This window comes from Leptonychotes weddellii, chromosome 5 (genome assembly GCF_054177405.1).
Source record: "Leptonychotes weddellii isolate Sample4059 chromosome 5, ASM5417740v2, whole genome shotgun sequence".
Classification (NCBI taxonomy): Eukaryota; Metazoa; Chordata; class Mammalia; order Carnivora; family Phocidae; genus Leptonychotes; species Leptonychotes weddellii.
This window is the reverse complement of record NC_138373.1, coordinates 48,198,040-48,220,317: the sequence shown is the minus strand read 5'-3', so window position 1 is coordinate 48,220,317 and position 22,278 is coordinate 48,198,040. Positions and strand designations below refer to the sequence as shown.

The 22,278-nt window shown below is 40.2% G+C and overlaps 1 protein-coding gene across 1 annotated transcript in view; it reads left to right on the top strand.

The window, feature by feature from the left end:
* Nucleotides 1–17,376: 17,376 nt before the first annotated feature.
* FAM107B (family with sequence similarity 107 member B) overlaps nt 17,377–22,278 on the top strand; it is a 211,363-nt gene continuing 206,461 nt past the window's right edge. Inside the window, exon 1 of the mRNA XM_081820630.1 lies at nt 17,377–17,805. Coding sequence (XP_081676756.1) covers nt 17,392–17,805 — 414 coding nt within the window. The 5' untranslated portion in view covers nt 17,377–17,391. The remainder of the gene's footprint in view (nt 17,806–22,278) is intronic.

Below are 22,278 nucleotides of genomic sequence, written 5' to 3'. Positions count from 1 at the left end.
AAAAAAAAGAAACTACTGAAATTAACAACATGGAAGAATCTCAAAAACTAAATGAAAGAAGCCAAGCACAAAAGACTATATTTAGATGATTCCATTTATATGAAATTCTAGAAAAGTCCAGATTATTGTGACAGAGAAAAGATAAGATGAGGATAAGAAAAGGATAAGATGAGGAGGTTCACTGAAAAGGGGCATAGGGAAGTTTTAGGAGTACTGGTAATGCTCTATGTCTTGACTATGGTGGTGGTTACATCTCTTGAGCCATTTATCATCACTCAACAAAACACTTGAAGTTAGAAAATTTTATGGTACGTAAATTGTAACTCAAGAAATCTGATTTTTAAAAAGCTGTCACAGTTTGGATGATACATTGCATGATTATCCATAAATTCTTTTGTGTGTGTGTGTGTGTGTGTGTGTGTGTGTGAGACAATGAAATTGGATGGTTGATTCCTATTTGTCACATGGGGATTCTTGTTTGGCACAAATAAAAGTCTTCTGTTTATTACTATTACTCCTATTATAGCAATTTAAAAATATTCAACTAGTAGTCTAGGATTTGGTGAATGCTATAGAAGTATTTAACTGGAAAGTGACTGGAGAAAGCAGTTCTCAGGACTAGGTACTTATATATCCACTTTTACCTTAAACCATCACAACCATTAGACCAGATGATAGGGATAGGGCTGCCTGTTCTTCATTTCACATTTCTCTGGGCTCAGTTTTCATGACACCTTTTCTTTTTGAAGCTGTCCTTATTTATTCAGTGCTTCCCTGGAGCCTTCGGGATAAGGCTCATATTTTCAGCGTGACAGAAGACCAACTTCATCTGTACTCTGCTTACTGTTACAGCATTATTTCTCACCTCTCCTGCCTTTCAGCCATTTGTAGGACTGGCCATGCCCTAGGGGAACTTTGCTTTCTCTTGCTTCCAGATGTCACCATGTGCTTCCACATCTACCAGGAATGTCCTTTTTCCCTTCCCCCAATTTCCTTCTTTTCCTGTATAATTCATCCTACTCGTTTTTCAGGATTTAGTATAGATGTTACCTGCTCTAGGAAGCTTGACCCCTCAGAGTTATATTAAATGTTTCTCTTAGGTGCTTCTGTGACACTCTTCGTGCCCCCAAGATCTGAAAATACTATTTGAGCTCTATGTATAGCCTTGCCCGAAGCCAGTGTACACTCTTTTATGTGAGACAACAAATGTCTTACTTTGCTAAAACCATTTTATCTTGAGTTGTCTTTCTTTTGCTACTAAACCATGGTTATAAGAACTGATGCCATGGCTTTCCAATATGCAGAGGAAACACATTTACAAACAGTGGAGAAGGGGACTTTGAAATACAGTAATGTGAACGGGGAGGAAATTTAATAGATGCTGGTTGCATCCACTTACAGTTTCTGTTAGCTAGCCTCAGGCTAGCCTAAGAGGCTTGAAGCCTCCTGAATATGCCTCTGGTTAGTACAATTAATTCAGGGGGAAGAAGAAAAAGCCAAGGATATCAAGACTCAAACAAAGCCAAAGGGCTTTTATTACTGTATTCTGAGCTCACTAGTAAAGGTGATATGATCTTAGAAAAGCAGACTTATCAGTTGACAGCCTGTTCCTAAAGGCAGGGGGAAACTGGGAACCTCCAAGGTAAAGCTTCACAGAGAAAGAGCTCCTGGAAAAACTCACAGCTGCCCCTGACAAGACACTCTCAGTGACCCTACACCCAGGGTAGGACTGTTGGTCCATCTAAATCATTTCTTAAGCATCTGGATCCACACACATCATAATTCCCTGAACTTCTCATGTGTTACAACAATTGAGGGGCGGTGTGTTTAAAGATCAGATTTACATATCACTTATTAATTAAAATGATTTAATAATGGACCTTACCTCATTGGTCTCTGACAGAAAAACCCTTCCAGAATGGTCCCATAGCAGAAGTAACTCTAAATCTTTATTTTCCACCCGAAGAGAGACTATGATTCGTTCATGGTTGCGTTGTTGTATAGTGACAGAGTTGGGACTAGAACGTGAGACCTCTGACTTATAGCCCACTACCATCTGACATTTGTCCAAACACACCTGTTTTATCCTTCATTGGCAGAGTAAGAGAAAACAAGTTCATGTACAGATGTAATCTCCAACCAGCAGATGACAATTTATTGAGAAATCTTAAAAAACATAGTTGGTCTCCCTTCTTGATTTGCAGTTTGCCGTTCCTCGATTCTTCCTGATGGATAGCAGACACAGCCTGGTTGTCTCAGGTCTCCCTCAACAGATTGCTGTCTTTCAGCTATGCTCTCAGATATCATATGATGTGTGGGGTAGTAAAAGTAACATCTCATCAAAGAAAGGGTGAGGATAACTATGATATAATAATTACTAACTTTTGCTTGCAAAATTGTTTTAAAATTTGTAATTTACTAGTTAATTGCGGGTAAATGTAAAAAGCCATTCTATTATGATCTTAGTTGTTGAAATTTTTAATGTGTTATCAGTCCACTTTCTGTAAATGAAGTACATGAATGATAGCTTGCTCTTTGAAGCAAAGGATTTTTTAGCAGTCTATGTCAATATCAATTCTCATTGTATAGCACTGATGAGGTACATGCAAGACCTAGGAGATCATATAATTTAAAAAGAAATCCTTAAAATCATTTGTTTATTTTTTTCGATGTTGCAATCCAAAAGTAAAATACAAAGACTGTCAGGAATGTTGTGGGTTTCACTGGATCAAAAGTTTTCTATGTGACAGAAATTAAAATTCATGATTTTCCCTCCAATTCATGTAAAAATATTATATTTATTTCCTAGGGCTGATAATGCAAAGTACTACAAACTGGTAGTTTAAATACAACAGAAATGCGTTGTCTAACTTCTGGAGGCTGAAGTCCAAAATCAAGGTGTTGTCAGGGTAATGTTCCCTCTGAAACCTTGTGCAGAGAATCCTTCCTTGCCTCTTCTAGCTTCTGGTATTTGCTGGCAATCCTTGGTGTTCCTTGGTTTGTAGACATCACTCAATCTCCACCTCTGTGGTCACATGGGTTTCCCTGTCTGTCTGTTTCTGTGTCTCCTCTCTTTTTTCTTTTTAGAGACACCAGTCATATTGGATTAAGGGACAACTCTGCTCCAGTATGACCTCATCATAACTAATTACATCCGCAATAGCCTCATTTCCAAATCAGGTTGCATTCTGAGGTACTGGGGGTTAGGAATTCAACATATCTTTTTGGGGGACACAATTCAACCCACAAAACTTATTAAGGAATTAAAAGTTGTGATTTTTTTCCTGATCTATGTAAACATACTCTCCACTTGTCCTCCCAGAATAATTCTCTGTGCTTCTTGCTCTATTATGAGTTATAGGAGGCTGAGCTCTGTAAGCTACCTGCATTTTGGCTTCTTTTTGGTTTGGTCAATGGGAAGCACTGGAGGAGATCAGAGGGCAGGAGAGGGAGAGGTTGGATATTAATTTTTGCCACCCCCTGCTTGTATCACTGCAGTTTTGGCAGTGGCTTCATTTCCCTACAACTATAAATCCTGTCAGGCAACCCTGCTTCCAGGGCCCCATCTCCCAGTGGGTCTGTGGTACCCTCCCCTTGACTTTTCAGACCCATGGCTTGGATGTTTTGCCTTTCCTTATTGGTTCACCTGCTCACATGCCAGTACATAGTCCCTCATTAAGCTCCCTTAAAATAAGACTTTGAATGTGTATTCAAGATATATATGGAAAACCATGAGTATGAATTGGAAGGAGGTAGGGTAAGGAATTAGATACTACCTCAAATTTATTCTAGTGAAGGTAGCCAAAGACATCATAATTTTAACATGGGAAGCAATTTTAATATCCAGTAAAATAGTACTACAAGCAAGAAATATATTAAGGAACAAAGAGGGATGTTATATCCTGAGAAAAGGAATAAATAGAGCAAGAAGATATAATTGTCATGAGCATATATGCACCTAAAAGTATAAAAAGCAACTGACAGTACACAAGGGAGAAATATATAAGGCAACACATGTAATTGAAGGTTTTAATATAATTATCTTAGAAATTTATAAAACAGACTAAAAGTAAGGAAAGATACAGATCAGAATAATGCAATTAAGAAACTTAAGTTATTAGGTGGTATAAAAATTACTACAAACCTAGTGGTATAAAACAACACAGACTTATTCTCTTATAGTTCTAGAGGCCCCAAGTCAAAAATGAGTTTAGGAAGTTGACGCCAAGATGTCTTTAACCTTCTTCCTTCTAGACTCTTGAGAGGGAGAATTGGCCCCTTGTGTCCTCCAGCCTCTGCTTCCATTATCACATGCCCTCACCCTCCTCTGTACTCAAATCTCCCTGGCCTCCATCTCAGGAAGACACTTGTGATTGCATGTAGGGCCCACCAAAACAATCCAGGATAACCTCCCCATCTCAAGGTCCTTAACTTAATCACACCTGCAAAGTCCCTCTTGTCATACAGGGTAATATTCACAGGTTCTGGGGATGGGACATGGATATCTTTGTGCACTGCTTATTCAGCCTAACATAGAGAATTAAAACTTGACACCAAGCAGAGAATACACACCTTTTCCAAGCGCACAGAGTGTATACAAAAGTGAACATATACCTAAAAAGAAACTTCATTAGATTCCAAAGAACCACTATCATATAAATCTTGTGCTCTGATTATTATTAAAAATGGCTGGAAATTAATAACAAAAAGATATTTAAAACAAGCATTCCATGTCTAGGAAATTATGAAATACTTAGAACTGAAAAAACAATGACAATACCATATGTTAAAAAATGTTAGGGCCACATCTAAAACAATAGTTAGAATAGTGCTGTCTGATAGAACTTCTGTGATGATGGAAATGTTCTGTATGTACTTTGTTCAATATGGCAGCCACATAGCCCATGTCACTCTCCAGTATTTGAAATATGGTTAGTGTGACAAAGAAACTGAAATTTTAAACTAAATTTAATTTAAATTTTTTTTAGAGAGAGAGATGTGAGTGGAGGGGCAGAGGGAGAGAGAGGGAATCTTTTTTTTTTTTTTAAGATTTTATTTATTTATTTGACAGAGAGAGAGAGCACAAGCAGGGGCAGTGGCAGAGGGAGAGGGAGAAGTAGGCTCCCCGATGAGCAGAGAGCCTGATGTGGGGCTCAATCCCAGGACCCTGAGATCATGACCTGATCCGAAGGCAGATGCTTAACCGACTAAGCCACCCAGGCGCCCTGCGCGTGTGAGAGAATCTTAAGCAGGCTTCACACCAGTGTGGAATCTCACACAGGGCTTGATCTCACAACCCTGAGATCATGACCTGATCTGAAATCAAGAGTTGGATGCTTAACCGACTGAGCCACCCAGGTGCCCAGGGCTCTGTGCTGAGCATGGAGCCTGCTTGAGATTCTCCCTCTTCCTCCACCCCGCCCCACCACTCACTCTCTCTCTTTTAATAAATTAAAATTAATTTTAATTAACTTCAAGTTAAAGTTAAATAGCTACTTGTGGCAAGTGGCTACCATACTGCACAGCACACAGAGTCAGAGGGAAATTTATATCTTCAAATTTTCTTATGAGAAAATTAAAAAGGCTGAAAGAATTGGGCTAAAGTAGAGTTGGAAGAAGCACATGCCTTATCTCATAGAGGTAAGGGCAAAATCAACAATAATGAGAAGATAAAATAAAAAATGAATTCTTTGAATAGATTAATAAGATGGAAAGAACTCTGGTGAAACTGATTAAGATGAAAGGATATGAGTAAATGAAGTACAAGATTACAGGGCTAATAGCTATAGAGAAACAGGAACGGAGGCCCTGGTGTGGCGTGAGCTGGAGTGCCTTTACTCGGGTAGATGTGGTAGGATGTCCACGGGAGATGGATGCCACTTTTAGCACTATTTCAACTTCTACTCTCTTAGGAAAATAAGTCAGCAACAATAAGAAGAATGAAAATTTCATTTCAGTTTTATAGCAACACCTCTCCCCAACTCTGACACACACAAATGAAATTCTCATCTCATCATGTGGTATTCAGTGGTAGGGAACTTCCAAGCCCTAGATTCTTGCTCTGTATTCCAGCATGAGCCTTACTGCTTATTCCCGATGGTTTTGTTTGTTTGTTTATTTGAGAGAGAGAGAGAGAGAGAGTGATTGGTGGGGTGGAGCAGAGGAAGAGGGAGAATCTCAAGCAGGCTCCATGCTCAGCACAGAGCCCTACATGGGGCTTGAACTCACGACCTTGAGATCATGACCTGAGTCAAAATTAAGAGTCAGATGCTTAACCAGCTGAGGCACCCAGGTGCCCCTCATTTGTTTTAAATTAATAAGGCATCTGGTCCTAAGGAGAAGTTAATGTGACAGTTTGAATTCACAACTGTGCCCAAGTTTATAGAGTAAAAAGTAGAAAGTTTCACGTTTTGATGACCAGAGACCTGAAAGATGTTAGTCTAAGCTGTAGCTCAACCTCAGGTCATTTTCATGATATTTATAGAGCATTATTACTAAATATACATTTTGGTGAGACCAGAGTCCACCAGAAACAGAACCAGTGTAATTTGGAGTGAGATGTGTCTTTCTGTACAATCAATTGCTTGTTTCTTATGCAGCCAAATCTAAACTTTGAGCTTGAGAGATAAAGGATTTTATGCTTTCCATTTTCTCTCAACTATTAGTCTCAGAGTTTTTGTGCAAGGAAGGGTGAATAACAAATCATATGTAATATTTGTTTCTTAGGCTATAAGAATAGGGTAACAATGGTACCCACATAATATTTCTCTGTACCCCTACCACCCATTTTATAGCAGCTTCAACCTTCTCTCCCTCAAATTACTCAAACCATTCCAAGAGCTGCTGGGAGTACATACGAATAATGTTATGCACCACATCCTTCAGGATTGAAAGACTCGTTCCCCCAACTGCCAGGAGTGCTGGTGGCTTAGAGCTCTCAGATGAGTGTCTTTCCCAGAATTGCCCTCCGCTGAAGAGCTGCCCTGTCCAAAGCCATGCCCCGTTTCTGGGAGCAGCCATATTCAGTGGCTGGTCAATGTGGTAGTATCAAGACCCGGCCCCTTTTGCCTTCATTTGGGACAACTCTGAAAAGCCATCCCAGCTCCAGAGTTCCTTATCAGACCAGCTGAGGTCTTTAATGTTACTGCATTGTACTTCATCTTCTCCCTTTGCCCAATCCTATTCCCAACAGAAATCAATCCCAAGAGTACTCCTTGATAACCTTTCCTCACATCAATCTCCAACTCAGACTGCTTGCCGATGAACCCAACCTGAAGAGTTGGTTGGAGTTGTGGTTCTAGAAAACAGACTCTGGAACTGAATTTTGATGGGGGTCACCTACCAGCCATCTGGTAACAGCTGCATAATTGGTGATGGTGGAGCAGTGATAACCCCTGGTGTGCAGCCATACTACCATTGCTAAACTCTTTACTAGCCTGGACTAGGGATCAGAGCTAGTGAAGGATGGCACTGGAGGTAGGTATGAGTGCAGTGTTTTAGGCATTTTTGAAAAGTGGGAATTATTAATGATAAGGAATATGGAATTAGATAGCTATTGCTGGAGAAAATCAATGACTTGGAGAAGGACAATGACAGGCTGATAGTGATTTTTTTCTTTTTCCTTCTTTCCTCCTTTTGTTCTTCCTTTCTTAGTAAATTCTTACCCATTATTTTCAGTGTTCTCTCTGGAATTTCTACTCACTAGATAGTGAACCTCATGGGTTGATTTCATTTTTTTCCTGTCTTCTCTCTTATCTTCATTCCCATGCTTTCCTCTTTCCCTAGACCCAAGCCCAGAAACTTGGTGATTCAATTCCTCTAGAGAGTAACAGTCAGTCTTCTCTGGGGGTGGAGGGTGGGGGTGGGGGAGAACAGCAACTTGGCTGCCTGGACTAGAGAAAGGAATCATGTCTAAGTGTTCTTTAACAAATTTCCAAATAATCCCCCACTCCTCCCAACCTCCAGATTACTTTGTGTTCCCAATTTCTAAACCTTTGAGAGGGGTGAGAAGTGGCGAGAAGCAGTAGAAGGGCAGTTCAGTGGAGATTAGCTTGTTTACCATCTTGTATCCTTGGACGTGTGGGTTTCAGTCAGTGAAGACAATTACCACTCTCCCTCTAGTTTCCTCTTATATCTCTTGTCTTCTGTTCTCTTTTTCTGTCCTTTTTGTCCTTAAGGATTTAAACCCTTTAAATTATTGTTGTGGACTGAATATTTGTGTTCTCCCAAACCCCTGACCCATACCAATTCCTCCCAAACCCCTGACCCATACCAATGATGGTATTGGAGGTGGGGCCCCACATGTGGGAGCCATTTAGGTTTAGGTGAAGTCATGAGGGGATCCCCCATGATGAGATTAGTGTCCTTGAAAGAACTGGAAGAGAGACCAGAGCTCACTGTCTCACACACGCTCTCTCTCTTTCTGCTATGTGAGGACACAGTGAGAAGGCAGCCATCTGCAAGCTAGGAACTGAGTCGGCTGGCGCCTTTATCTTGGACCTCCCAGCCTCCAGAACTGTGAGACAGTAAATGTCTGCTGTTTAAGCCACAAACACAGTCGATGTTATTTTGTTAGAGCAGCCAGAGCTAAGACATTATCTTACTGTTATTTTAGTTAAAATTTTTTACTGTTATTTTACTATTCTTTAGTTGTTCAGAGCTTGCAGTAGAGCTTTGAACCATGTCAGGAAATATATTCACTTTTTATTTCAAATTCAGTGTCTCTTTAACAAATTAGATTATATATGATGCTTTATAATCTTTTTTAAAAAATAGTACAGTATAAATATTTTTAGTTTGTGGTCAGCCTACCAGGGGACCCACCCTCCTCATTCCTTTGTCACCACCTGCCTGCAGTATACCATGTAGGAAAACAGGTATGGTTACCACATCCACCCCCAAAGAGAAGGGGAATTGCAAGAGCCTGTAAGTTTTAAGTAAGGAGGGATCTGAGCATAGGATGAACCATTGTCAAGGTGCAGCTACTGGGAAAGGACATAACACATGTGCTTTAGCAAAGATGCCTTTTTACTCTAAAACTACTAGAGCAAAACCTTATAGATATCTAGACACTATCTATGAGTAAGACATCCTAATGACTAGTCACTCTCATAAGGATATAATTCTATCTGCCTTTATTCACTCACCAGACTGCCCTCAAATACCCACTGCCTGTTCTTATGGCCGCCCCTGGGGGGTGGGGTGGGGTGGGGTGTGTGTGTGTGAAAACACCCCTGAGTGGCAGGCTGTGGAGCAGGAAGAATGGTGAACTGGACTGGGAAATGGGCCCATGTGGAGAATCTCTGAATCCACCCAAAGATTAGGGGCCCATTGAAGGAAGCTAATTAGGAACCTGATAGATCAGTATTACCTCAGAAATACTGGCGGAAACTATAATGGTATAAATATAATCCTGAAGCTTAGAGATTTGCTGAGCCTTGAACAGAGAACGTCTGCTTTTTTGTCTACCTGACACATCAGCCCTTTGAATTTCAGCTGTGCTTTTTTTTTTTTTTAAAGATTTTATTTATGAGACAGAGAGAGATAGAGAGAGAGATAGCAAGAGATAGAGCATGAGCAGCTGGGAGAGGGAGAAGCAGGCTCCCCGCTGAGTAGGGAGCCCGAGGCGGGACTCAATCCCAGGACTCTGAGATCATGACCTGAGCTGAAGGCAGACGCTTAACGACTGAGCCACCCAGGTGCCCCATCACCTGTGCTTTTGAGTGGAAAGCAGAGAAGCTTTTGCTTATGCTCTCTAAGGAAGATCACATTTAATTAGGTAATTAGGTGGGATTTCTGTGTGAGGATTAAAAAGAGGGGTAAAGAGAATTCTGGAAATGTGAGAATAAGCCAGTCTTAGTTTGAGGCACATCTGTGACAGTCAAATCTAGTTTTGCAACATTTAGGGCATTTTCAACAGTCTCAGAAATGTTTGAGACATTTTTAACAATAACAACAACAACAAGAAGGAAGTATAACCCCATTTTAATTCCTTTTGATTTTTAAACAAATATGAGGAAAGGAGGAGGATGTGAAATCAAACAATGACACTGTTATTGGCCTGATCTAGAACCATGGCTGTGTTTGTGGGTCTTACACCTGAGTGACCTGTTTCCTGCATCTTCTTGCCATTCCTCTGTTGGTTGGGTCACCTTCCTTTCTCAGCACTTACAAGGAGGTTGGCCCCTCCTGCTACTTTCAAGGACTGATAAGGACCCCTGAATTCTGTTGTGATTGTCTTGCTGGGTTGTGGGCTACCGGCTGGGGGAAGGGAAGTCTTCCCTCAGGGCAGGGGATACTCCCAGTGTCAATCACACTGGGACAGGAAGTGCCTAGACAGGCGGCTCTTAGGAAGGAGAGAGAGCTCCTTTCTTTCTCTCAGGGTCTTCTCTCTTGAACCTGGTCTCTAAGGTGTCTAGATGAGCATGAGGGGATAAAATGGTCATTACTAGACACACAGATAGATAGACATAAGGGGAGAGTTACTATAGGAATTGGCCCACACAGTTATGGAGGCTGAGAGATCCCATGATCTGCTGTCTGCAAGGTAGAGAACTAGGAAAGCTGGTGGTATAATTCAGTCTTAGTCCCAAGGCCTGAGAATCTGGGAGCTGATGTGTAAATCCCTAAATAAATCTCAAAGTCAAGAGGCAGGAGCACCGATACTCAAGGGTAGTTGAAGACGGATGTCTCACCTCAAGCAGAGAGAGCAAATTTGCCCCTCCTCTGCCTGTTTGTGCTATTTCGGCCCTTAGTGGTTTGGCTGATGGCCACCCATTTTGGGAAAGGTGGTCTTTACTCAATCCCCCACTTCAAATGCTAATAATGCTAATCTCTTCCAGAGACATCCTCATAGACAAGTCCAAAAATACTGTTTTACCAGCTACTTGGGCATCCCTTCACCCAGTCAACTTGACACATAAAGTCAACCATCACAACCACATACTAGTATCAGCTGAACTGTGGAGGAGAAGGGACAGGTGTGGCTTTTCTTGGGCTGGATGTGTAAAGGGGAGGGCAGTGCCTCCCAAGGTTACTGTGGTAGGACAGTGATGAGTGGGATCCCCAAGGAGAAAGTGAATGTCAGCAGATAAGGACATGGGCTGTGAGGGCAGCCATCCTTCCCCACACAAGTTATTTCATTTCTGGAGGCCAGTAGGTTTCCCTTATTGTACTTAGCATACTTGCTCATACACCCCACTGGCCCCTGAGCTCTAAGAAAGCAAGAATCCTGTCTTGTTTGCTCATATCCCCATAGTAGCCCCTAACTCAGAATCTGCTATGTCATGGGCTCTCAGTAAATATTGTTTGAATAAATGAGTCCCACTGTTAGTGTTTCACCTATGAATTCTATATGGAAAATGACTAATATTCTTAAGGCATTCTGACAATGGCACCAAATGACTTCACTCACTCTTAGGTCTTAGATCAGCTTTGTTAGTCTTCTCTTTGGAGAGATCATTTGAGCCAAAACTTTGACTTTTATTTGTGACCCTGCTTAGAAATAATTATGTTGCTGCCAAGGTACCTTGGAATATTTTATGGTAGCTTTTTTAAATTGAAAAATTAATATTTGCATATGGTTAAAAAAAAGTCAAACAACAAGACATACCATGAGAAGTGTCTTCTTCCCAGTCCAGGTGTTTAGTGCTCCTCTCCAGAGGCAGATACTTCTTAGGCATATTTTCAGAAGTTTTCTATATAAGTATAAACACATACATGTATATATTTATATAGGCATATTTATAGATGTGTGTACGTATTTAATACAATTTGAAGCATACCATATAACTTGTTTTTCAATTTGCTTTTGCCATTTAAAACCTATCTTGGAGATTTTCCATGTTGTCATATGTAATTTAAATTAACCACATTCCTTTCTTTTAAAAATCATATTAGAATAATACTCACATATGATTTAAGTTTAAGCCATATATAAAGATTTAGTGGAAGAAAATCATCTGCCTCACATCCTCACCTCTATCTCTGTTCCTTTAAAGGCAACCTCTTTTACCTGTTTGTCTTTGGTTTTCTGATGGATAGCACCATAATATAAATAACATGTTTATGCTTCTGTTGCTTAATTTATTGAGTTGAAATATTATCTATTGACATTCAGCTATGATAGATGAACCATCTATCCCATTAATACAGTTTTGTCTTTATTTATCAATTCTAGACATTACCATGAATTTTCTAATAAGACAGGTGAGCATTTAACTACTTACTCTGCCTTATATCTTCCCGATATGGCTCCACCTCTATTTCAATTCCCCATCTGGTCACCTCTGCAGCCTCAGACACCACACATAACTGTTTCTTTTTGCATCAACCATAGGGAGATCTTCTGACTCTGAAATGTAAGAATATTAGCAAACCTATCCTTCTCTCCACGTACATCACCACTTCACAACTTGTTCGTTTTTCAGAATCTCTCAGCTCTCTTCTTACTTTGCTGCTGTCAAGTTGATAATGTTTTTTTTTAAAGATTTTATTTATTTATTTGAGAGAGAATGAGATAGAGAAAGAGCATGAGAGGGGGAGGGTCAGAGGGAGAAGCAGACTCCCTGCTGAGCAGGGAGCCCAATGCAGGACTTGATTCCAGGACTCCAGGATCATGACCTGAGCCGAAGGCAATCGCTTAACCAACTGAACCACCCAGGCGCCCCTTAAGTTGATAATGTTTTCACCCTATTCTGTAACCATAATGAAGTCTTCTGTGATTTGCTGGTACCTGTGAGTCATATATTGATTAGGACTCTTTTAGTAGCAAGTGACAGAAAACTCAACTCATGCAAATGAAACAGGAAAGGATATCCAGGGAAAAACACAGCCTATGAAAAGCTTAGTATTTTCAGGACCAGTTTCTTTCTCTCCATCTCTTAAATTCTGCCTTGTGCTGGTTCCATTCTGGGAAAGCTCTCCCCTCAAGGATACGAGATGTTGGCAGCTGCTCCAGTCTTATACCTTCCCAAGTTGAAATTGAGTTAGTCCAGTGGAAAGAAGAGAAAGTTTCTTCCAATTCAAATTTTGGGATTTATTCCAATTGGAATAGTGTGTTCTCATGTACATCCTTGAACCCATCACTGTGATCAGGGGCTTTGGGGATGTTGATTACCTAACTCCCACCTCTGGAGCCAGGCCTAAAGTTCTACCCAAAGGACAGAATGAGTTCCCCAAAAGGAAATCAGGGTGCTGTTACCAAAAGAAAGGAGGAAAGGATGCTGGGTACCAACAATAACAAATACTCACCCGAGATCACAAACTGTAATGTCTGTAGTGTTCTATTTATATAAACTTGTGAACTGACTCAGTAAAAGATACAGAGAGTGGTGGTTTCTGTGATCTAACAGTGATGCGCTAAATTTTTTAGAATGTCATTAGCCAAACAAAACACATCTTCAGGCCTAATTTTGCTTCAGAGACACCAGTATGCAACTCTTGTTCTGTATATTAATACTGAAAACTGAAAAAATGGGAATAGTGTTTATATTATTATAGCTGTGTAAACAGTTTTTATAGCAAAGCAAATTAAGGTTTTCAAATTCTCTAGGACTCCTGTCATGACTTATGTGGCACCCAAAGAGAATGTTCCTGGTATTAAGTTGCAAAGATTTCCCCACCTTACTCTCCTCCCATCACTCAGAATCCAGCTGTGCTATAGTTTACTGCATACTCTACCATACTTTGAATGGCAGATATTGCTGCTTACTCCACTGCCATTCCCTCATTCTTCCTCGCTAGGACCTTTTCTTTTTCTTTGCTTATTGTCAATGATGTTGGCAGTTCTCAAATGTCTTGTGATGTCTTATGATCTATTTGTATTTTCACATGAGGGAAGAGTTTGAAGATTGGGAGGAACTCTGTAAATGTTGGTGAGACTCATTAACTTATGGGTTCACCTTAAATGGACAGGCAGAGAACTCTCAGCTATTATGTCGGAGCTGAAATAAAGAAGCAGAAGGCCTTTACTCATGGATATTGACATCCACACTAGTTACCCTTGTTAGTTCTTTAGACAGTTCATCAAATCGTTTAGATAAGAACTGATTAGACAGTTTTTTAAAAATTTATTTATTTGAGAGAGAGAGAGCACACACGTGAGCATGAGTGGGAGAGGGGCAGAGGGGCAGAGAGAGAAGCAGACTCCCTGCTGAGCAGGGAGCTCAATGTGGGGCTCGATCCCAGGACCCTGAGATCATGACCTGAGCTGAAGGCAGACGCTTAACCCACTGAGGCACCCAGGTGCCCCAAAATTAGACAGTTTTTAAAGATACATTTAAATAAGACCCTGACCCTACACCTTAACTTTTATTTTACTTATTTATTCATGCTTACTTATTTAATTTATTCATTCATTCATTTATTAATTTAATTTTTCACCCACTCATTTTGTAGCCTGTTTGCTGGTATAGGAAGGTATAGGAAACTTGACTTTCATAGTCAGACCTTCAATTAATTCCACATTTTCAGACCTTTTCTTAAATTACATTGTACCTGTTGCCCAAGCCAAGAGGTTCCATGTGGTTGTACTCAGCATGCTGGCTTTCTGTTTTGGGGGTTTTTTTCATTAATTAATATTTCATCTGATTTTTGTTTTATAGGAATTTGTTGAGTTTTCTTGTATGTTAACAGCCTTCTTCCTGTTCTCTTCGGTATTGTGAATTTAAGCCTTAAAATTCCATTACTATTATCTTAATTATTTCTTAGAAAGGGAAGGATATAAATACATGTGCTTAGTTAGCATACCATATTAAACCTGAAGTCTCTACATCCTTCTTTTTAAAGCTGCATAGTGTTCAGTTGTCTGGATTTTTAAAATATATATTATCTTGTCTTCTACTGATTAACAATTTTGTGATTCCAAACACTTCTGCAATGAATATTTCTGGACATATCTCTATGCATTATGTATATCGGTAGAATAAATTCCTAGAGGTAGTGTGTTGAGTTGAAGGCTGTTGGAAAGTTCCTCTTTGGAGCACGTGTGTATTTTTGGAAAGTGATATTGTATAGTGATTAAATGCATGAACTCTGGGGCCAGGCTGCCTGGACTCATAATCCTGGCTCTCTTCCTTAGCAGTGCTGTGACCTTGGGCAAGTTACTTAAGTTTCTGTGTCTTGTTTTTCTAATGGGTAAAAATGAGAATTAATAATATCACCTTTCTCCTAGGGTTATAAGGATTAAATGAATTGATTTGTTGAGACTCATGACTGATAATAAACACTCAGTAACCATTATCTGTTACTGTTGTTATTTTAGCTAAGACTTAGTTACCATTAGCTAAAAACAAGCCACTGTTCTGCATGGGCTGGAGCTGGCACTCTGGCCAGAGTTCCTGGGGTGCCCCTTAGGGAGGTGAGGTGGTCCCCATGGAAGGGCTGCAAGCTCAGGGCCAAAAAGAGAGATACAACAGGTCTGGGGAGGGCTCAGAGGTTTTTTGCCCAGGAGTCTACCAACTGTAGCCACTTGAAAGGTGCATTGTTAACTGCTGTCTCTCTAGTTTTAGACAGTGCTTGGCATATAGTTGAGTGAATAAATGAATGAGTGAATGAAACCAAGTTTAAGAATTCTTTTTACTTCTCTTTAATTCCTTCCTGCCATCTGCAAGCCATCTTTGCTTTACTGTAAACATGCTTGGTAGGGAGGGGACCAAGAAGGAGCCATGTGAAGGAAGCATCTTGGAGTCACCCTGCCTGAGGGGACCACAGCAGAAGAGAGACAAAACACGGTTCCTAGGGCTCCTCAGGAACACTTGGTTGGGGAGCCTGCTAAAAGCCTGGACTTCCTGCTATTGTGGGGAGGGGGATTTACACTGCTTATCCTTGGGTATTAAAGGGAGAGTGATCCCTCAAGACTGGGAAGTCTGGTATACCTGGGTTAGCACAGGGCTCGCTACATGGTAACCTCTCAGTAATGGCAGCTTTTTATATTTTATTTCCAAATTTTGGTAAACACTAAAATAAAGTTTGCATTTGATGCTGTATCCACCTTCCTCAAGCCGTATCTGACTTAGTGTATGATGGCCATGACTGCCCATTCAAAGCAATGTTCCCAGTACAGCTGTCATGTCAATAAGATGATTGTCAGGTTGAGTGAGACTCAGAGATCAGATAGGGTAGCAGTGATCTTGGAATTTCCACTAGCCCTTCTCAACAGCATAACCTTGTGTTAGTCTCTTGTAATTTCAAAGAATCGTTTTCTGTCTCTGTAAAATAGGGGATTAGTGCTGTGATATCTACCACCTGTTTGGGCTTAAGAGCACATCTTGACATTAAATTAAGAGAGAGAAAATGAATAAATTAGAATGTGTAATATACCCTGAAATCTTGATCTGAAAGTCACTATTAATGGTAAAACCATTACAGTATTATCTTTCTTCAGTATTTCTAGCAGATGCTTTGCTAGGGAAAAATCTCAATTTTGAGCATATTCTTATAATTGATTATTATTTTTCACCGTTCACATATTGATGTGTTGCAAAATAAAAGATCTATATTCAAAAGGGGGTTATTTTCCAAAATTAAGTAATATACTCAGTAAATGAATAGAACACACATTCACACATACATACTTATGTTAATTGTTCATTTTAGCTAATTATTTTTTTTGTTTTGGTGTTGTTGAAAATTAATCATGGACTTAGCATGGGTAGTGAAAAAGTAAATTAACAAAGACTCATTTATAATTACTAGAAGGAGGAATATGGATCCTGAAGCCAGGAAGCTTGTTTGAGGAATATTCAGGAAAGATCCAGAAAAATCCCTGTGACATCAAACCCATACATGGATCTCTCCAGACAAAAGATTCAAATCTACCTCCTATTTTAATAATGAAACAGCTGCCAGGGTTGAGGACCCTCCAGGGGCCCTCGTTCATGATGGATAACTGGGTGGTGTTTGTTTTGTTTGGGGGAATAAATATTTGAAGGGGGTAACCGAAGAAGGTTATGCTGCTGTTATGATGTTATTGATACACAGGCTGACGCTATTATGGCGGATGCTATCAGGCTACATTATCTTTATGCCTTCAAGGTAACCTGAAGCAACTGTCTTTGGACTTGGCACTACCTTACACTGAAGCGTCTGCCCTGCCTGGGGACTGTAACCCAAGCCAACACATGCCTCACAGACAGCTTTCTTTAGCCACTGACAGCATCAAGGAAGGAAGAGTGTGAAATCACCCCGGGACAGACGCTTCCCAAAGGGGAGTTGGCTGCTAAGTGTCTCCAAGGGAGGGTAGCATTGCCATCTCCTAATCTATTTAGGGGTAACCACTAGAAAGTCCTTCTCTTTAGGCAAGGAAATAGTTACTATAAGGAAACTGGAGATGATCTGAACCCCTGGGAACGTTTCCCCCGCTTTGAACTTTGCAATGTTTCACTGCAGGTCATGTCCACATGGAAAGCAAGGCTCACCAAAAGACTGAAATCTCCATCTAGAAGGATGCATCCTTTTCCATGCTCAGCTCTGCTTGCTTGTTTTGGGAATACAAGGGAGAATGCACCCTTTGATCAGCCCAGCGCAGCTGATACTCATTCCACCATCTATGTTCAGCCCATGGCCAAAGCAGGGAGGCACTCAAGTCACTGGAAAGGGGAAGAAGGAACTTCAGAGAAAAGGCGAGATTCTGGCATCCGCTCAGAGAAAAATGGCAGTGCAAATCTGAATTCAAGTAACCACACTGCCAACCAGCCTGCTGAGACCCCTGAGGATTCACCTGGGTCACTAGAAGGTAAATCGGACTGTGAAGCAGTTACTTTCCAGACTTCTATCCCCAGACCATCAATTATTGAAATGCCAATGGTGAGTTTTCCCAATGCTCTTATGGAAGGAATGGTGTTGGAGGAGAGTTCTGGTATTTGGTGGATGCCTTCAGGAAACAAACTTGCTTAATATTTTTAGTGAATAAGACATTGAAGGGAACTCTTACTAGTGAGAGGAAGTGTGTAAAGCCTTTTAAATTCTCATAAGCTTCTCAGAGGATATAGAGGGAGGCAATGAGAATAAGCACTCGGGCCTTAGCAATGGCCAAAACTGGCCTTTCATTAACTGCCCATGGTTCTCCGGAGCCAACAGTGTCTGAATAAAAGATTAGGGGTAAGGTAGTCTGGGAAAGTTTTTTTTTTTTTAACTGGTACATGAATTTATTTATATGAAAATCCACAATATAAAAGATTTGATTATAGAATTAAGAAACTGCCCCTATTTAAAATGAATCATGTGGTATCAAAGCAGTTTGGGAAAATTTGGAAATGATGATCACTGTATGCATAGCAGTAAAGAAAGGAACTGACCTGTAAAACTATTCATAATATGGGTGTTCCTGTGACCGTTTCTCAACTTAGAGGCAGGAGAAGGAGTTATTTCAAAAGAAATCTTGCTGCTCTCCAAAGGCATCATCTTGGGTTATTTATTTAATCTGTCTTCTTGTTGGAAGCATTACTGAATTTTAATTGTTGACTATTCTGATTAGATTGGGCTACACAGTCATGTCAAAGTTCTTTGTAATCGCAAGAGGCAGGGTTTCTTGAATGGTGTTTTCCAGAGATACCTCTAGAGCATTTTTCAGTCATATTCCTGGCCAAGTAGCTTAGGACCAGACTTAAAAAACTGAGAAGTCTTTGGGGATCCATTACTAAGATACTCTGATTTTCAAAAATCACTGTTTTCCATCTAGTTTAACAAATCATATTTTGTCTGACTTCAAGAGGCCTCATTAACATTGAAAACTATTAAACAGTGAAGATAGGGTTAACACATGTTTTTAAAAATAGTTTCATTTGATATTTTACAGGCTTATCTTAAATTACTGCATCTTAGCTCTATTGTCTACATCTTTCTATTCTGAGATTGGATAAAGGATTTCACTAAGCCCTCTGTTACAGCAAGAACTGTAATGGTTTGTTTTTTTCCCCTTAGCATCACTAAATCAAAACCCAATCAAACAAATACAAGCAAAAACATGTATTGTTCAATTTTCAGTTTAAATCCATATCCAGATTAAGATATTTTTAGTAGTACTGTAGTTAGCTGAGTGGACATCATGGCCAAGTTTTTATTTGTTGCATGTTAAAGGAACCAATGATGTATTGGTTTGATGAGCTGGAAGATTCTGTTGGGTAGAGATTCCAACAACCTAGGACCCACCCTATATTGCTAAATACAGCAGCAAATACAAAGGGTTGATTTGACTTTATCTTCCTGTTTTAGTGGCATATGTGACACAGAGGCTCAAAGTAAGTATGTGTATTCAAATATAACCAGTTAAACACAGCGGGTAACATCCATATTTATTGTCCACTTGTATGAGCAAAGTCATGGATAGACTACAGAGGTGAGGCAGGCCTTATGATGGAATCGACCCCAATGCAAGATTAAATATAAGTATCCCAAAGAAGACACACATAAGCCAGTTCAAAGGAGGTTGGAAAGGTACACTGCAGTGGAGGTGGAATTTGAGATTGGTTTAGAAGGAGGGTTAGGATTTTTAAAGGCAGAGATAAAGGGGAGGACATTGCAATAAAAGAAAATTGTATGAACAAAACCATGGATGTGGGGGAATGTAGCGTAAGGATAGGTACATCAGATTGGCTAAGTTGGAGAGATACCTGGAAAGGTAGATGGAAGCCAAAAGTGGGATGTCTTGAATGCTGTGGTCAGAAGTGGACTTAGTAGGCAGTGGGGAATCTGTGAGAATTTTGAGCAGAGAAAGGTCATGCTTAGGATTTCATAAACAGGTAAAGCTATGCAGGATGGAGTAGAGTTGAGAAGACGGAGATGGGGTCATTGTAAAGATCCCGGCCTGAGGATATCATAAAAGGAACAGCAGGAAGGTGAGGTGGAAGGGCCAAAGAAGAAAGGACCCCAAGGGGTAGCAAATGCAGTAGTTGTATGGGTCCCAGACTGGGTGGGGAGAGAAGAGAGACCAAACTGGGAGTGATGAAATGAAAACATTGTGACACTAAGGCCAGGCTGCGTGGGAAAAGTGTGTCCTGTGGGGCTGGTAAATGGGCATCTATTGTAGTTCAAATGCAAGGAGCTAATATTTACAGAGCACTTGCCATATGCCAGCCATTCTTCTAAGTGCTTTACAGGGAGCATCCCATGGACCCTTGTTACAGTGAGGCGTATATTCTTATGATCCTCTGACACTTAGAGAAGGTAAGACACTTGCCTAAGGTCACAGGGGGAGGAAGTGGTAGAGACAGGACTGAAACTCAGCTCCTTATTATTGCTTGTGTGGTGTTTAGGGATTTACAATCAAATATTCACACATGATCTCACTTGATATGCAACTAAATTAAAATTTTGTGTGTATGTATTTATACGTAAATGTATCTGTGTATATAATGATCATCATTATTTGCTTTTTATTAATTTGCTTAACCTCTTAAAAATCTTAGATTCATGATATATAACACTATGGAAAGGGACACTTTCCACTTTGCATCCTGTTGATGACAAACTTTGTTGATGACATGGTGGGATTGTTTTGAGATCTTCTGATTAAAAGTGCCATGGGACTGCCCAAATTTTTCATTACCTAGTAATTTTTATAGTGACATGTTTCCCCTCAGCAGATGATGAATGAGCTTCTTTTATTATAATCTTGCCTAGAGGCAAAAGTATTTCCCCTTTAATTCACTGATCCTCATCATTTAAACTGCCTTGGTGGAGACAACAAATAATACTCTTTTTTAGAGCTCAGCCTCAGAATATAACAATAGCTAAGAAATAGGGACAAGTCCTTCTACCTATTTTTAGTTACCTGGTGTTCAGACAAAAGGGTGATTCTTTAAAATCTGAAACAACATCTGGTCTGAGAGGAAAAGCTCAAGATAGGCCAAGTGAACTAATTAAAAAAGGTTTTCGTTTGTATAAATGTATATGCACATCTCTCTATTTATGAACTGATGCCAATTACTCTTGCACCTTTTTGCGGCCATCTCTTCCGTGTTCCAGGCCTGAAATCAAGGTGATAATAACCCTAACACTGGAATGTCTTAAAACTTCTGGTATCTTCTGATTGTAATTTTTTAATCTTTCTTAGTGGTCTTACAATTGAAGTGTCTAATAATTGGTGGGATTATAGAGTTAATGAAACACAGCAGTATGCTGTTTATTTTTCTGGCCAAGAGTTATTGTGTTCTTACTGTGTGCCAGGACAGTCCTAGCCCCAAGGTAACAAAGACTTAAGACACAGTTTGTGAAATTGCTTCCATTCCAGTGGGAGATAGAGTAAACAGGTGGTGTCAATCAATATGAGAAGGCTTATGGCTCAACAATGGACACCCATAAGAGCAAATGGAAGAGGCTCCCATCTTAGCCTTGGGAAGACAGGGGAGGCTGGAATATATGGAGAAGAAGGGTTTCTACCTTATTCTTTTAAAATTGCCTTCCTAGTTGAATGGTGCTATTTTTCTCCTCTGTCTCCCTTCACAGTGCTGGCAGTATAAGAAAGACACAGTTGGGGTGCCTGGTGGCTCAGTCAGTTAAGCGTCTGCCTTTGGCTCGGGTCATGATTCCAGGGTCCTGGGATTGAGCCCCATGTCCCACTCCCTGCTCAGCAGGGAATCTGCTTCTCTCTCTCCCTCTGACTGCCGCTCCCCCTGCTTGTGCTCTCTCTCTCTAATAAATAAAGAAAATCTTAAAAAAAAAAAAAGGAACATTCCCACATGTGTTCCCACATGAAGCAGCTGAGGACTTTAGAATAGTTTGGTAGTTTCAGAGACTTTCTACAGCAATAGTTAAGTTTTTATCCAGTTCCTACTCCAACAAAGTAGACTGTCTAACACAAGAAGAGAAAGTAATTGTGGCTTGGGAAATCATTCCTGGGTATTTATTTTTTTTTAAATTTATTTATTTATTTATTTGAGAGAGAGAGAAAGCAAGAGAGAGAGAGACTGCATGCACAAAGGTATGAGTTGGGTGAGGGGCAGAGGGAGAAGGAGAGAGAATCTCAAGCAGACTCCCCACTGAGCACGGAGCCTGACACAGGGCTCAAAATCAGGACCTTGAAATCATTACCTGAGTTGAAACCAAGAGTCAGTTGCACAAGTGACTGAGCCACCCAGGCGCCCCATTCCTGGGTATCTTTAACTAAAAGTTAGTTTTATAATAAGGAAATATCTTCTCCCATTCTGTCGGTTGTCTTTTGGTTTTGTTGACTGTTTCCTTTGCTGTACAAAAGCTTTTTATCTTGATGAAGTCCCAATAGTTCATTTTTGCCCTTGCTTCCCTTGCCTTTGGCAATGTTTCTAGGAAGAAGTTGCTGCG